This window comes from Pituophis catenifer, unplaced genomic scaffold (genome assembly GCF_029215685.1).
Source record: "Pituophis catenifer annectens isolate HBS135680 unplaced genomic scaffold, rPitCat1.0.hap2 SCAF_2, whole genome shotgun sequence".
Classification (NCBI taxonomy): Eukaryota; Metazoa; Chordata; class Lepidosauria; order Squamata; family Colubridae; genus Pituophis; species Pituophis catenifer.
In genome coordinates, this window is record NW_027256882.1 from 272,206,593 (window position 1) to 272,222,614 (window position 16,022).

Consider the following 16,022-nt stretch of genomic DNA (forward strand, 5'->3'; position numbering starts at 1 on the left):
TTTGTCACAATTACTGTCTTTAATAGTTTATTTCCCTCCTTGGATTAATGTTTCTCTGTTTAATTCAGTTAAAATGGATTACTACTAATCTGAAGGCAGTGATAACTGTAAGGTAAGAAATTAAATGCCTTCTTTATGGCGTTTATAGTGTATTGTTTTTCCCCTCTGAGAAGAAAAAAGTAGGATTTTGAGTAACAGAAAATGTTTATTAAATTTATCAATGTTTCAGAAGCTTTTAAAAGTTATTAATACTAAGAAAAATGTCCTATAAACCTGGTTATGAAAATAGACATAATATATTGCATGCAGCCCAATACTGAAAATTTTTAATGCTCAGATCTTATGTTCATGTTTGAACCCATGCGATCCAATATAAATTTGGTTGTAATTATCTCATTAAAAAAAAAAAACAATTCTTCCTTTGTGAACTATTATTGAAAGAGGCATTAAGCAGCTGGAAATCTGTATTTCTAGTTTAGACTTTGCCGATTTCAGTAACTGGAATGAACAATTGTGCTAGGCCTTTAAATTCTCATGACTGATCTGGAGGGATAAAGAAGAAGGGGAAATAGCAAGGAAATATCTGTGTTTCTATGTATTCAACCAATGTCATTGCTCCCAGTGTGGAAAAAAACCTTCCAAACTATCTCAATTAAATGCATATATTTCTAGTTCAGAGGTTGTAGTTCAGCCTCTGAAACAATTCATAGAAGATATGGAGGCCTTTAGAGGTATAGAGCGGACTTCAAAATGCCACCAGGTTGGGAATGAAACGGGTGCCTATCGCACCCCCATCAACCCCCCCCCCAAGAAAATATATTTATGATATGGCAGTGCTTAAATGAAGGTTCTGAATAGTCTCTTCCCCCTCCCCCCAAGAATTAACAGCACTGGAATTAAAGCAGTGGTGAAATCCAAATTTTTTTACTACTGGTTCTGTGGGTGTGGCTTAGTGGGTGTGGCTTGGTGGGCATGGCAGGGGAAGGATACTGCAAAATCTCCATTCCCACCTCATTCCAGGGGAAGGATACTGCAAAATCTCCATTCCCACCCCACTCCAGCGGAAGGATACTGCAAAATCTCCATTCCCATCCCACTCTGGGGCCAGCCAGAGGTGGTATTTGCTGGTTCTCCAAACGGCTCAAAAATTCCGCTACAGGTTCTCCAGAACCTGCTGGATTTCACCCCTGAATTAAAGAATATGATATACAACTGGTAGAAAGAGATGCATAAAGGAGAGCACTAATCTGAGCATTTGAGATTTCAGGATTTCCTTTCAAATATTTTATTTTAGGTTTCTTATTCATGTGCCTTGAACCAAAGTGAACATTTCAGGAAAAACTATGATAATTCAAGTAGGTCAATTATCTTGGATTTGATAAAGTTAGGCTATCTAATTTCACTTCATAGATATTTGTGTCCCGTGAAAGAATTCAGAATAACTATAATGTGTCCATCAAATTAGAATCCTAAAGCAGGATATATTCCTATAATTTTACAAGTTCTGTAGCAAACAGATGTTATGCTATCAACATTTGCTACATACTACCTGAAAGAGCTAAAGCTACAAGCAGTTGTTCTAATTGCAGTCAACTCTATCTAAAGATTTTAATACCTTAGTATGCATGTGCATGTCTATGTGTTTGTGTGTTTACACACACATATGCATACATATACACACATACATGGATGACACATACACCCATGTACATGTGTGTGAGCAAATAATCATATAATACTTTTATAATACATATGTGGCATTTATCTTTCATATATGAAAATGCATTATAAATTCTGAGGCCCTCGGATACCTGCTTTGATTTGTGATCATATGAATCTCAACCCACTTCTCCAAGATCTTTCTTTATTCATGAAAGCTGTAATACAGGGTCGCTTCTTCTGGATAAGAAGGCTGTTATCCTCCTAAATCTAGTTTCCTTTGTTCTGTGTTCTCAAGCATTTCTTTCTGTTCACCCTTCCCCTCCTCTTTTACAGAATAATTCCTGGGGGAAGCAGTATTCCTATGCACTCTTCAAAGCTATGAGCCATATGCTTTGCATTGGATATGGAGCCAGAGCCCCTGTGAGCATGTCAGATCTCTGGATAACCATGCTGAGCATGATTGTGGGGGCCACTTGTTATGCCATGTTTGTTGGACATGCCACAGCCCTGATTCAATCTTTGGATTCATCCCGACGTCAGTATCAAGAGAAGGTAATTTTTAGCAACATTACTCTTTTAGTTTCAGATCTTGTTAGTTACAAGTTCGCTCTCCCCAGGCTCCAGAGCCTTTCTAGGAGCCTGGGGAGGGTAAAAATGGCCTCCTCCCCCCCCGAAAGCCAGAAATGGCCCATTTGCTGACTTCCAGTCTCTCCTAGAAAGGCTCTGGAGCCTGGGGAGAGCGAAAAACGGTGGGACTGGAAGTCGGCAAATGGGCCATTTCCGGTCTCTGGAGGACCTCCAAGAGGGTGGGCAAGGCTGTTTTGCTCCTCCCCAGGCTCCTAGAAAGGCTCTGGAGCCTGGGGAGAGCAAAAAATGGGTCTACCAGACCCACCTGGCCATTGCATGCCAAAAGCGGGGGGGAGCATGAGGTCGTGCATGCATGCGCGATGGGGCAGGGCGCATAGAATTATGGGTGTGGACACACACACACACGACTCTCCGCACTCCCCCTGTTTTTGGCAGACAATGGCAAAAAGGTTAGCCATACTGCACTAAACCATTCACAAGGGCCTCAGCCTTCTTCTAATAATGTTTGAGATGTGTCTTCTGATACTTCATCTCCCAAAGTTTCTCAGTAAAGGAATGGCATATGAAATGAATTAAGCCAGTATTAAAATGAAATAATTTTAAATTCTAACTCAAGTAGCATTATATAGTTTTATCAGACACACACACACAGTGTGTTAAGGCTTTAAATTAAATTGTCATTAAGCCTGTGCATGAAAGTAATAATATAAATAAAGTAAATGTTGGATTTCATCATGTTTTCCTGCTGTGTTGCAAACTTTCCATTGAACAATATGCTTTTTTAAAAAAGCTATCTTAATAGACTTATGCAGCCGTTCAAAAGATTAACTTTTATTTTTCACCCATATTATAATTTGTACCAGATTTCCAAGAAATCAACCTTTCTGTGCTAGCAGTTTTTCCAAATGTCACTTCAAAATTGCATATTTAAGGGACATAATGTTTTACTCTGTTTTGAGCTATGAGATTCTGAAGTATGCTACTTGGAAAAATTATACTAGGATATTAGCTATGCATGTTAAGCATACCAATTATAATCTCTTTCCAACTTAAAGTATTTTACAGTTAGAAGAATCGCAAACTCTCATAACTGATGTTACATATGTGCTTTTTCCACTGCCTAAGAGGAGAAATTGGTTCTCATTATCTATTTCTCCAGCCTGTAATAGCTATATTCTCTCCTTTTTTCCATCTTCCTGGTAGCCATTGAAGAGTTGTGTTCCCAGTTTGTTTGCCTTCAAATATGCATTAAGAGCCATTGGCAGGAGAAGAAGGAAGCTAGATTTTCTTGTAGATAGGTAGTGCTTATGGAAACATTTATATCGATTTCTTCTTCTTCCAAACTTGGTTTTCTACCATGCAACAGGTGTTCAGGTTTAATTGCATATTTGTACCTGAAGGGTTGGGAGAACTCAATCAATGCTATCCATAGGTTTTTTTTTTAGTTGCTACTTCCTTTCTCTGGAATAGCATTGCCCCAAGATTCATATGGTCCTGCTAGATAGTCAGAGGACTATTAAACCTGTCCATCCCAAAAGGCACTGGAGGTGGATATTTTATGAAGTTGTTTCTTCTTTAAGTGGTGATATGTTTGTCATTAATGGATTGTTATTGTTCCTTGGCTAATAAATTATGAATAGTCATGGGTGTGTAGTTATGATTTATTTCAGTTGTTGTAACTACCGGTATTTGATTCTTTTCTTATTTGTTCTTATGCATTGTTTCAATTATGTATGCTCCGAAGAATTAGCAACAATTGGAACAGCTTATAAATTCAACAAACAAATTGGGTACTCGGGGATTTTAATAGAACTTGTTCCTCTCAGTGTCTGCCATGTGTTCCTCCACTGGCCTTTAACATAATTACAAAGATTATTTTAGTTAAAAATTAAAAAATGGAAACATGACTACAAGCAAAATATCTGAGTCTAACATACTTTTCCAATAATGCTTCTGTGGCCAACCTAGGCCTAGGAGCATTCTTGACAAAATAATAGCCAATAAATGCCTATTTAGCTAGACAATAGCTAGGTTGAAAAGGCAAACTGAAATATGGCCAATTTTTAGAATGTGCAGATCAGGAGGCATGAAATAATATGTTAATTCACAGTTCAATTGTAATTTTAAAAAGTTAAATAACAAATTTGGTACTTATTTATTTCTCTGTTCCATGAGTGAACAACATTTTGCGTATCTTTTGAGTATCTTGCCAACTATGGAAAAACAAATTTTGTGTGACAGAAAATAGCATCAGCATCAACTATTTATATTGTTGTTCACAGTTTTCATAATCGTGCCATTTTTTAAAAAAACATATTTCCTGTGATTATTCACAAAAACACTTCTGCTGTAGAAAGCATGGCTTTCTTTAAGCAGATTTGAATTGAAAACGTGTTATTTTGCTTTGTAGTTTGTTAAATAGTAGCCCAGCAAGGAATCAAAATTGGACCACATCAGGGGTGGGTTCTACTTACCTTTACTACCGGTTCGCATCGCAGCCACGCACATTCTTCTGCGCATGCGCAGATCACCTATGATGACGTCTGGGTCAGTGGGCAGAATCTCCCGCTGGTTTTACTACCGGTTCTTGTGAACTGGTCTGAACCGGGGACAACCCACCACTGGACCACATCATTCAAGGAGAGGAACTTTCCCAAAGCACTGTCATAAATAAAATTACTTACTCCTACCCCAAATGAAAACTGCTGTTTTGGGGGGCAAACTCCAGGAGACAAGCAAAGAGAGTTGTTGTGATCCGTAGGGTCACAATGAGTCAGGCACAACTAAGCAACTGAATGATAAATTTATTGAAATAGTTGAAATAATGAAATAATTATTATTGCAATAGAAGTTGTGGGTTCTGTTTCATTGCTTATTTACTTATTATCTTACTCACTTGGACTGTTTGTATTTTGATGTATCAGTTATTTACAGCCACTTACAAACAAAAAACATTAAGCCAAATTAAATGAAGAATATTAAAAAAAAGAATTAAAATCTTCATAAGTAAAAAAAAAAAAAAACTCTTCCAAAAGAGATGTTTTGAAGACTTTTTGGAAAACCAAGAATGAGGTCAGCCTTTTCAATTCAACTAAGATTGCCTTTTAAAAATTGGGACAACTACAGAGAAAGCTTGACCCCAAGATCTCACCAGAGACAAGCCCCTGTTGCTAAACCTTAGATGTCCTCAGTGAACCTTGGAGATTGGACTTGGGTCGGTGGGCAGGGGTAACCATGAAGAAAAAGCCTGAAGTAGCCTGCAGTCATACCATTTAGGATTTCAAAGTCAATATTATGTGCTTTATCCAGAGAAATACCAGCAGCTAAGAGAATGCATATATGGTCTTTTCTGGTTCTTCCTTAGACTGCCTAATGCTGAAGTCTGTGCTAATTGAAATTCAAGACCAGTCAGAAAGTAATACATAGAATGCATTACACTAGTCAAGCATGGGTGCTATTAATCTTTATAACAGACAACAGTATTGTGTCTGGAGTTATTTGTGTGCAAAGTATATATTTTATCATCTAGCAAAATGCCCTTCTTTTATGCAGACTGTTTTAAGTTTTACAAAACATGTCTTCAGCTTGTTACCTTTCCTATGCCTTGGAGTTATACTCTCTTAGGGCCAACAGACCCATCACCAGGGGTGGGTTGTACTTACCTTTACTACCGGTTTGCATTGCGCATGCGCAGATCACCTAGGATGACGTCCGGGTCAGTGGGCGGAGCCTTCCACCGGTTTTACTACCGGTTCTTACGAACCGGGGGCAACCCACCACTGCCCATCACCTATACTGGAAGGGAATTATGGGAGTTGTCATCTCAAACATAGTTGATAGCTATTCAAATCTGGATTTCTAGGTAATGTTTCTGAATCTAAACATTCAGGTTAGCATGTTTCTGAATATAAACTTTCTGCAAATTAATATAAAATCTCTAAAGCAATGTGGATCTTTGTGCAATATGCAGTTGAATTTGTTGTGACCCACCAGCAGCCTGTGTAGCTGGTAGCTGATTCCGACAGTGAGGAGGCTAGTGTGGTGATTCGCCAGCAGCCTGTGCAGCTGGCACCCGAGTCAGACAATGAGGAGACTGGAGAAGATGTGGTGCCAGAGGCAGGGATTCAGCCAGAGCCTTCAGAACCTCCAGAAGCTCCCATAAGTGAAGAGGAAGAAGAGGAGGAGCCTCTTCTCAATGCACCAGCGCACAGAGCTGCCAAAAGGCAGGAATGGCTCCTCAGGAGGAGGTCTCCTCGAGAGTAAGGCTTGGGGCTAATTGGCCACTCCCCTAGCCTATTTAAGGAATGACGACGACTGAGGCAATTTGCAGAAAACAACTTCGTTCATATTCCTTCGCATATTGATCCCAGAAATGTCTGATCGGCTCTTGCTTCTCTCTTGTCATTTTTCCTGCAAATTGCTTCTGGGCATTCTGCCAACCACAGTAAGCTTACGGTTATCTGAAAGGCTGTGCCTCAGAATTGAGTTATTATTCCTTGGACTCTTGTCGGCTGTTAATGAAGTTAAATTAACAGCCTTTGTTCAGAAAAGACTGATTTAAACTGTACTTGTGTTTGAACAACTACTAAGAAAGCTCATTAGTAGTCCTTAATTAATAAACTAAGGTTTGTACAGACTTTGTCTGTGCTGCGTTCTTTGTGGTCCGTAGCTGGGGCAGAACAGAATTGTGGTTTTCAGTTAAATTAAATCCTATTGGAATTTGATCTTTAGAACCCTGATTTTGGGGCATAGGCAAACTGTTCTTTCTTAGACTTAAATACCCTGTCTGCTTGCATTATAAATTGATTTTCTCATAGTTTTCTATAGAAAAATGCATGGTAAGCTCAGGGCCACTGTACCTTCTTTCAAAGCAAAATAAAATCAATAGGTAAGAAGTTTTGTGGAAATTTAAATCTACAAATTTTGTCTTCTGGTGCCTGGTATCCTGGCTCATTATGCAGTTAGATTCTAGATGCAAAAACTAATTGACGTACGATGTTTCACACATGTCAGTACCTATTATGCTAGTTGATATTCTAACATTTTAATTTATATTTTAGGTAAAAGCAGGGGAATAGTAACAGCTGAATTTACCTACTGTTACCTCCTGATATAAATATCTAATTTGAATAGTTTCAGGCAGCACAGAATAATTAGCAAATATTTAAGTAGAGCTTTTATTTTTTAAAAAAACTGTTTTTCATCAGTTCTCATTCAGTGTCAATTGAAAGAGAAGTTTCTTCTATAATGTATTTAGATTTTTATTTTGTATTTCTTTTATTTACATACACACAAGCCCACAGATATATTCTGCTCAATTCCAGCATCTGGGTAGCTGAAATCCAAATGAAACTCATAATAATAATAATAATAATAATAATAATAATAATAATAATAATAATAATAATAATAATAATAATAATAATAATAATAATAATAATAATAATGTGAGCCAGTTTGGTCTAGTGGTTAAGGCATCAAGTTAGAAAGCCAGAGATCATGAGTTCCAGTCCTGACTTAGCTACAAACGCTAACTGGGTGTCTTTGGGCCATTTACTCTTTCTCCGTCCAACTCAACTCACAAGGTAGTTGTGAGGAAAATAGGAAGAGGAAAGTGTCTTGGATATGGGCGCTGCCTTGAGTTATTTGTAAAAATAATAAAAGCAGGATACAAATAAATAAAAAAATTAAGTTGTGATAATAATATAAAGGGAAAAATAGGAGGAAAAAGATATAGGAAAGTTAAAAAACAATCTACCACATGGATTTATGTCTCCAAATGCTCTCGTAAAGACCCAAGCAGTGGTGAAATCCAATTTTTTTTACTACCAGTTCTGTGGGCGTGGCTTGGTGGGCATGGTTTGGCTTGGTGGGTGTGGCAGGGGAAGGATACTGCAAAATCTCCATTCCCACCTCACTTCTGGGGAAGGATATTGCAAAATATCCATTCCCACCCCACTCTGGGGCCAGCCAGAGGTGGTATTTGCTGGTTCTCCAAACTACTCAAAATTTCCGCTACCGGTTCTCCAGAACCTGTCAGAACCTGTTGGATTTCACTCCTGGACCCAAGCCTTTCTTACTTTACAAAAATATATGAGTAGTACCCTAGAGATTTTGGAAAGCAGTGTATTTCCTGGGAAAAGGAAGAGGATTCTGTTGCAATTTACATGAAAATAATAAGATGTTCTTGCAATTAGTTCCAAAGCAGCCAAGGAATTTATGTGCATGGGTCTCCAATGTTTCACTCTACAATTATTCTTTCAAAGATCTAGAACAGTGTTTGTCAATCTCGGTAATGTTAAGATATGTGGATATGAACTCCACACGGTTGACATTCATGCATTCTTGGCCAAAATTGCCAACACTGCTCTAGAGCTTCACAGGGTTCCCAAAGCATCAGGAAGGAATTCCACCCATGTTATTCTTTCCCACCACCAAATTGGGACGTTTCCTGTATAAAAACATAGTTGGCAGTGCTACCTTTAACAATACGTTAACTCTGAAATGCTACCAACAAAAATTTGGAAGAAATTGTCAAACATGGTGCCAGTAAGGCAATCGCTTAGAAAATTTTGTCAATGAAAATTTTTGGAAGAAATTGTGAAGCAGATTTCACACAGCACCAGTTTTCACAATATTGTGAAATATTGAATATTGTCATGTGCGAGTGCTTTGAAGGCTGCAGACCAGTGGTAGGTTTCATTTTTTTTTTTTTACTACCGATTCTGTGGGTGTGGCTTGGTGGGCGTAGCAGGGGAAGGATACTGTAAAATCTCCATTCCCTTCCCAATCCAGGGGAAGGTTAATGCAAAATCCCCATTTCCTCCCGATGAGCTGGGACTTGGGAGGCAGAGAATAGATGGGGGCGGGGCCAGTCAGAATTTTTACTACCGGTTCTCTGAACTACTCAAAATTTCCGCTACCATTCTCCAGAACTGGTCAGAACCTGCTGAAACCCACCTCTGCTGCAGACCAATGCTATATTCACATACCCATGTATTCCAAAGTATTTTTTTTTGCAAAATCAAATCTAAAATGTTAATGCATCGCTTTTTTTTGTCACCTGAGTAGAGCTTTTGTTCATTTTCTGAAAATTAAATTCAACATAAAATTAAAAAACAAAATGATAAATCCAAGGTTTGTTAAACTTGATTCATGTGAAGATCAAATTGGTCCACATAGTTATAATAATCTTTATTATGGTCACCGTCCATAACAATGTGAGTTAACAAGATAATTAAAAGGTTACTTTTCAAATTAAATAAATATAAAATAAGTCAGGATGTGTTTTATGGGCAGTATACAAAGAAGAGCTACATTCAAAGAAACAATCATACTGATCTAATAAAAGGGATCATACATAAAAATTGAGCAAAATTGTTGGGATGCTTCACCCAATAGGGAGTTATAAAGCATCATATTAGAAGGCACAATGTACCAGGTTATGGATTCAGTGGTTGCTTCACAAGGACATAACCCTAGCTCATAAATAATGTGTTTACATTTGCTCTCAAGTACAGCTATTGATAGGACACTGAAATGTGCTAAGCTAGTGCTTTTTTAAATTTTGGGGTTGTTCAGTTGAAGTATCTTTCCAGCCTAAAAAGTGGGGGTTGGCTCCTCAGGAATTTATTCCTGGGAGAGACAGATTGATTCATTTCTGCCTTTCCAGATCTCTAGATGTTACTCAAGCGTTTCCAAAGTGTGACTCTTTAAAAATGTAAGGAAAAGAGACAACACTTTTTAAAAATCAAAACAGAATGCTTCTTTAACTTTCAACATTTGAAAGTGCAAGATATCTGAAGGAGCCCAGCAACAGTGAAATAGCAATTAGAAAAGAAACCCACAAAATTGCCATGGGAATTTCCAACAGGTTGATGTGAACAAGAGAGAAGTGTGAAGACATATCCTCCCTGGGGTCTCATGCCAATTTCATGGCAACATTGAGTCCAGCTCTTCCCTCTTCTTGGGTAAGCTTGCTTGACAAGCTTCTATGACTTAATTCACAGAAGTGAATTCTAAAAAAGAGTCAGCTTTAGTTATTTACTTTTATATTCTCTCTCATTCTCCCAGCCTCCCTCTGAGTAGTTTTAATGATTTCACTTATTTTTCTAATAATGTTATTTTTCCGCAGCATATGTTGAAAACAGAGATGAAAGCGCCCCAAATTTAGTCACTGCTTTTGGATCTCCTTCCTAAATCGATCTCCCTATTCCCTGCAGTGAATCTTATAGTATAAGACTATGTTATGTAAGCTGTTTAGAATATTGCCATGCCCAGATTGAGCACTGTCCAGCAAAAGTTGTGGATTTTTAAACTGCTTTCAGTCCCATTAATTTCATTGGCAGATAATGTCTCATATCTTTAACAGTGTTAGACCCCTACTCTGTTTCTGACAGATCTGGTTTGAATTTTGCATAAAAGCAATTATTTAGTGGATGTACCTAGAAGTGATTAGCAGTTCAGAATTAGGACAAATGTAAAACCCCGAAAAAGATGGAAGAATTTTTGAGTGGAATCTCCCAGATGGGACTTGCAAAGCTAGCCGACATTATCACATACCAAAGACTGTAGGAAGCAATACATTATTTAAGGACTTTTGCACAATACTTTCTAATTACATGGGATGCAAGGAGAAAACACAAAGAAGGTGAGAAAGTGAAAGGCAAATGAGTTCTTTGTGTCAGCTTAGTTTAGATAAATTACTGCAGGCAGTTCTTATGTAAAATCTCCAACTGTAAAGAGAATGTCTCATTAATAAGTAGGAGAAAGTGACAAGATGAGAGGAGCACTTAATACCTAATATGGTGCACATGTGTGATTATAGAATAGAGTCAGAGCTTCCTGGAAGAGAAAGTATCTTCTTTGAAGGGGTGAGGGGCGGAGAGAGAGATAGACAGATAGACAGTCAAGGGATAATAAAACCATGGCTAAACTGGTTCAACAAATTCAGTAAGCCAGAATTTCTTTAATATTTACCATTCATGTGTTTAACACATTTATGTTTCAGTCTTCTTAATTTAATTTTAATGCGGGTTATAAAATAAACTGATTTTGTGAACCAAAATTTCAAAAATACATTGTTTTAAGCCAAAGCATAGTTTAAATATCCATATTTGGACATTGAATTGACTAATTCATAATTATTAACTGTGTTTAATCAAACATAGAAATGAAAGCGTCTAACCTTCTGTTTCGCAGAAAGAACAAAGGCGAAACATTAAATAAATAACCTTTCAAGTATTTATATGGTCTTCAAAGGATTAGCTACAGTGGTGAAATCTGAACCGGTTTACTACCGGTTCGCTAGCTGTGCATGCGCGCCATGCGCCAAATGCACGCTGTGTGAGCGCATGCAAAGTGTGCACCAAACGCGAGGGAGGCTTGGGAACAGCGCGGGGGGGGGGATGATCAGCTGTGGCACACGTGGGAACTTTTGAAAAAACTTTTTAAAAGCATTTTTTACTACCGGCTCGGGTGAATAGGTAGTAAAAAATGTTTTTAAAAAGTAAAAAAAAAGGCTCCAGAGATCGCGCGGCAGAGCTGTGATTGTCGGAGCCTCTTTTTTTACTTTTTTAAAGCATTTTTTACTACCTATTCGCCCGAATTGGTAGTAAAAAAATGCTTAAAAAGTTACTACCGGTTCAGCGAACCAGTAGCATTTTTTACTACCGGTTCGGGTGAACCGGCCTGAACCGGTAGCATTTCACTGATAGACTTTATAGTCCTTTCTAACTGGACCCTAGCAGAGCAAACTTTTCTTTTTACTAATTCTAAAGATTTTGAAGCATCTCAAGGCTCTTTCTAACAGAAATTTAATCTGCTGCTTTGTAAACCAATTACACAGAACAGCATGTTGCTGGGGTTTTTTTCACTTCACTTAGTCTTCTCTCTATCAGAAAGGCTGTTGGAAAGTGACAAGTTAATAATAAATGTTTCTTTTTGTCGAAGATTCTTGGATCATCTTACTTCCATTACATTAGAAAAGAAATGCAATAATTATGTTTAAGTCTGTACATGATCTTCTTCCTGTCATGCCTAGTCTACTTCTTCCCCGTTAATTACTCTCCGTAATGTCATTTAACTGATGCTTGGTAATGAAAAGTTACATTTCAATAATCAATATACATAAGTTTTTCACAGCTTTCCTTTACAATTCAATGACTGAGAAATCAATTAAGTCTGAGTGAATCTTCTGAAGAAAATTTAGAGTCTTGCTCTCTTCCTATAAAGTTGCTTTCTCCTTTATTATCTTTCTTCTTCTAAACAGTACAATGAGTGTAACTTCATTTACTTCAAAGGATTGGCTCACCTTACATTAATGATGACAACTTGGAGAGCCACAAGGGTTTTAGCTGTTAATATCAAAAAGGCAATAGGGAATAGGAGAGATCCGCCCCAACAAAACCTCTTTTTTTTTGAACCATTGTCTACTCTCCAGAAAGCTATCCTGGAAGGGAAACATAGGAAAAATCCATATGAAACCCAATACTGCCCTGTGCTAGGAGTACCGTAGAATCAACATCTCATGTTCTTCTGCATTACTTCAGCTTCAACAATACACGAGCAAACAATAGATACAAACTTAAGGTAAACCGCACCAAACTCGATTGCAGAAAATATGACTTCAGCAACAGAGTGGTCAATGCCTGGAATTCACTACCTGACTCTGTGGTTTCATCCCAAACCTAAGACTTTCTATTGTTGACCTCACCCCATTCTTAAGAGGTCTGTAAGGGGCATGCCTAAGAGCACCAGCGTGCCTACCATCCCTGTCCTAATATTTCTTCTACTTGTATTTATTTTATGTATCCAATCCATGCTTATACTTATTACATAATATGTTCTTGACAAAATAAATAAATAAATAAATGATTCACCATCTGTTGATTACCCCACTATTATTCCAAATTTTCTCAACACCCTATAATTTTTATTTGCACTATCTGCTCAATAATCGAGATAAATTTATTTCTCTAAAAGTAGCAAAGTGTTGCTATAGTATTGTACGCTTTACCAACAAATGATTGCCAATAGGTCTTGTTAGTAGGATATGGTTTTGTGTTATTTGTTTTATTCAATGTATTTTTACTGGTCAGTGACCAAAATAAAGTTTCTGTTTGTCTGGCTGGCTACCTATTCTCTAGATGAAAATGATTCATTTTATTGCCTTTGCTTGTCCTCAGTTATGCATTCAAGTATCCAATTCCAGCTTCAGAGCATTGTGTTCATATTCAATACTGGTTGAATAGAATTACCGGGTTAGTCCAGAAATAAGAGTAACAGGAGCTAGGAAAGACAATTCTGAATGAAGTTGCAAAAACAACATCAAACTCCATTATCATTTTTTTTTCTGGAAAGAGTTATGAATTTGGGTAATTTCATTCTGAAAATTTATAAGAAGAAGGAAGGAAGGACTGAGTTTTAAATCAAGAAATTATCTCAACCAATTTTCATTTTATTGCTGACTTCACATAAATTGAATATTGCAAGATGCAGGATGAGTTTTTTTAGATGCAGGATGAGGTTGAAAGTCAATTAGAATAATAGAATATATAGTTAGACTAATATGAATAGTATTTTTAATATTTAAACTGAATTGTAGATTGTGACTAGATTTTAGCATAATTTTAAAAGTTTTTGGTAATTTACAGCTTTTCCAATTAAACTAAACTCCCAGATTATTTTACTTTTTAAAAATATTGGTTAATTTCTGTACAGTTCAATCATCTACAATGGTTATAGATGGGTTTTGCAAGTTGATTTACTGAAAGAAATACTTAGAATTCATTCAGGAAAATCAAGTCTGTGATACACTGATTGATTTATTATCCCCTCCTTAAGAAGGTAGACCTTTTATACCCAGATTAGGCTATGCATGGCTGTTTCTGAAAAATGGCTGTAAAATTTCATCTAACTCATTCTAGGCTGCAGTTTCAGGAGCTGACAATCTTACTCTCCCTTTTCCTCTTTTTCTGACCCATATTGAGGTGGATTTAAGTTGGAGGTTTTTTTTGTTTCTTTGTTTGTTCGTTTTACATTTTTCTAACCCAAAACATTTATCAGAACTCTCCAGCCATCTCCTGGCTACTAAATCTTTGCATGTTTTAAACAGATCACTATTTCAGCTTTAACCACAACAATACATGAGCACACAATAGATACAAACTTAAAGTAACCTCTCCAAACTCGATTGCAGAAAATATGACTTCAGCAACAGAGTGATCAATGCCTGGAATGCTCTACATGACTCTGTGGTTTCATTCCAAAATCCACAAAATTTTAGCCTAAGACTGTCTACTGTTGATCACACCCCATTCCTAAGAGGTCTGTAAGGGGCGTGCATAAGAGCACCAGTGTGCCCACCATCCCTGTCCTAATATTCCCTTTATTTGTATTCATTTTATGTTTTCAATTCATGCTTATATATATTATCTAATAAGTACTTGACAAATAAATAAATGAATGAAAATGAAACGAGATCAATTACTATCTTGTTCCCTACTTCTATAGACTGGGAGCTGTTCAAGAGATATGTATTTTTATAATGGAAACATTATGATGCGAAGACTGGCTGTTAGGTGACTTATGACTTCCCGTATGTCAGTATCCATTACATAACCTTTGTAATATTTCTAATGCACTCTGCAGAGCAATTGGGCTTAGCTCTCTGAATCTGTCTCTTTCCAAGCATGGCTCCTATGAACAAATCAAGATCAGCCGACTCAGTTTCCAGTAATTAGGGCAATATTAGTCACAATACTCTCACAGTAAATCCATCTCTTTTATAACATCTGGTATTGAAGTCTAAACAGTGACCTTCCCCCATAACAACCTATAATCCCTTTCAAAAATAGGTCTTATTAATGATGACTCAGCAGATGGCTCTCTCATGTTTACAGAATACATTTTTCAGGCAGCACAAAAAAAAAGATTCCTAGGTAAATTTGTCATTCTTTCATAACCCAATGATTCTTCTATGGGGGTTTTACTTTTGTTAATTTAACAATAGCAAAATTAGCACTTAGACTTAAGCAATAACACTTAGACTTATATACCACTTCACAGTGCTTTATGGCCCTCTCTAAGAGGTTTACAGAGTCAGCATATTATCCCCAACAATTTGGGTCCTCCTTTTACCGACCTCGGAAGGATGGAAGGCTGAGTCAACCTTGAGCCTAGTGAGATTTGAACTGCCAAATTGCAGGCAGCCGGCCAGCAGTAGAAGTACCCTGCAGTAGGGCACTCTAATCACTGTGCTACCATGGCTCAATTGCTGATAAAACAAACACAAAATTACAAAATATGGGTAGAAGAAAATTCTTCTCTCTTTTTTTCCTTTACTATTTATTTACATGCCGCCCATCTTACTCTGCAAAGCAACTTTGGGAGGCTTACATTTTACAAATTAAAATCATCAATGTTAAAAAATTAACAACACTAGATACAAAACTAAAAAAAAAAAAAAAAACAACAACCAGAAACAAAAATGATATAGTGGCAGTATCTTTCCTATTAGTTCACCAGCCTCTTCCAACACACATCCCAGATTGCCAGGATCCCAAGCCCACCGGCAAAGACTCTTCCAATAGGTCCAAAGGGTGGGGACAGAACTAATTTAAGGTTCCAAAGACTAGCAGAAAAGATTCTTCTTTTAGATCCTGCCAGCTGAAACACTTTGATTGATGGGAGACCACAACAATCTCCTTCTGGTGGATGAATGGGGTCGGACAATCCCATTGGGTTGAGACGGTGCCTCAGATAACCTTGTC

The 16,022-nt window shown here is 37.3% G+C and overlaps 1 protein-coding gene across 1 annotated transcript in view; it reads left to right on the forward strand.

Annotated features, from left to right (window-relative positions):
- The window catches only part of HCN1 (hyperpolarization activated cyclic nucleotide gated potassium channel 1), a 166,223-nt gene that overhangs the window by 121,998 nt on the left and 28,203 nt on the right, over positions 1-16,022 (forward strand). The window contains exon 4 of the mRNA XM_070935902.1: positions 1,996-2,214. Within this exon, the coding sequence (XP_070792003.1) occupies positions 1,996-2,214 (219 nt within the window). The remainder of the gene's footprint in view (positions 1-1,995; positions 2,215-16,022) is intronic.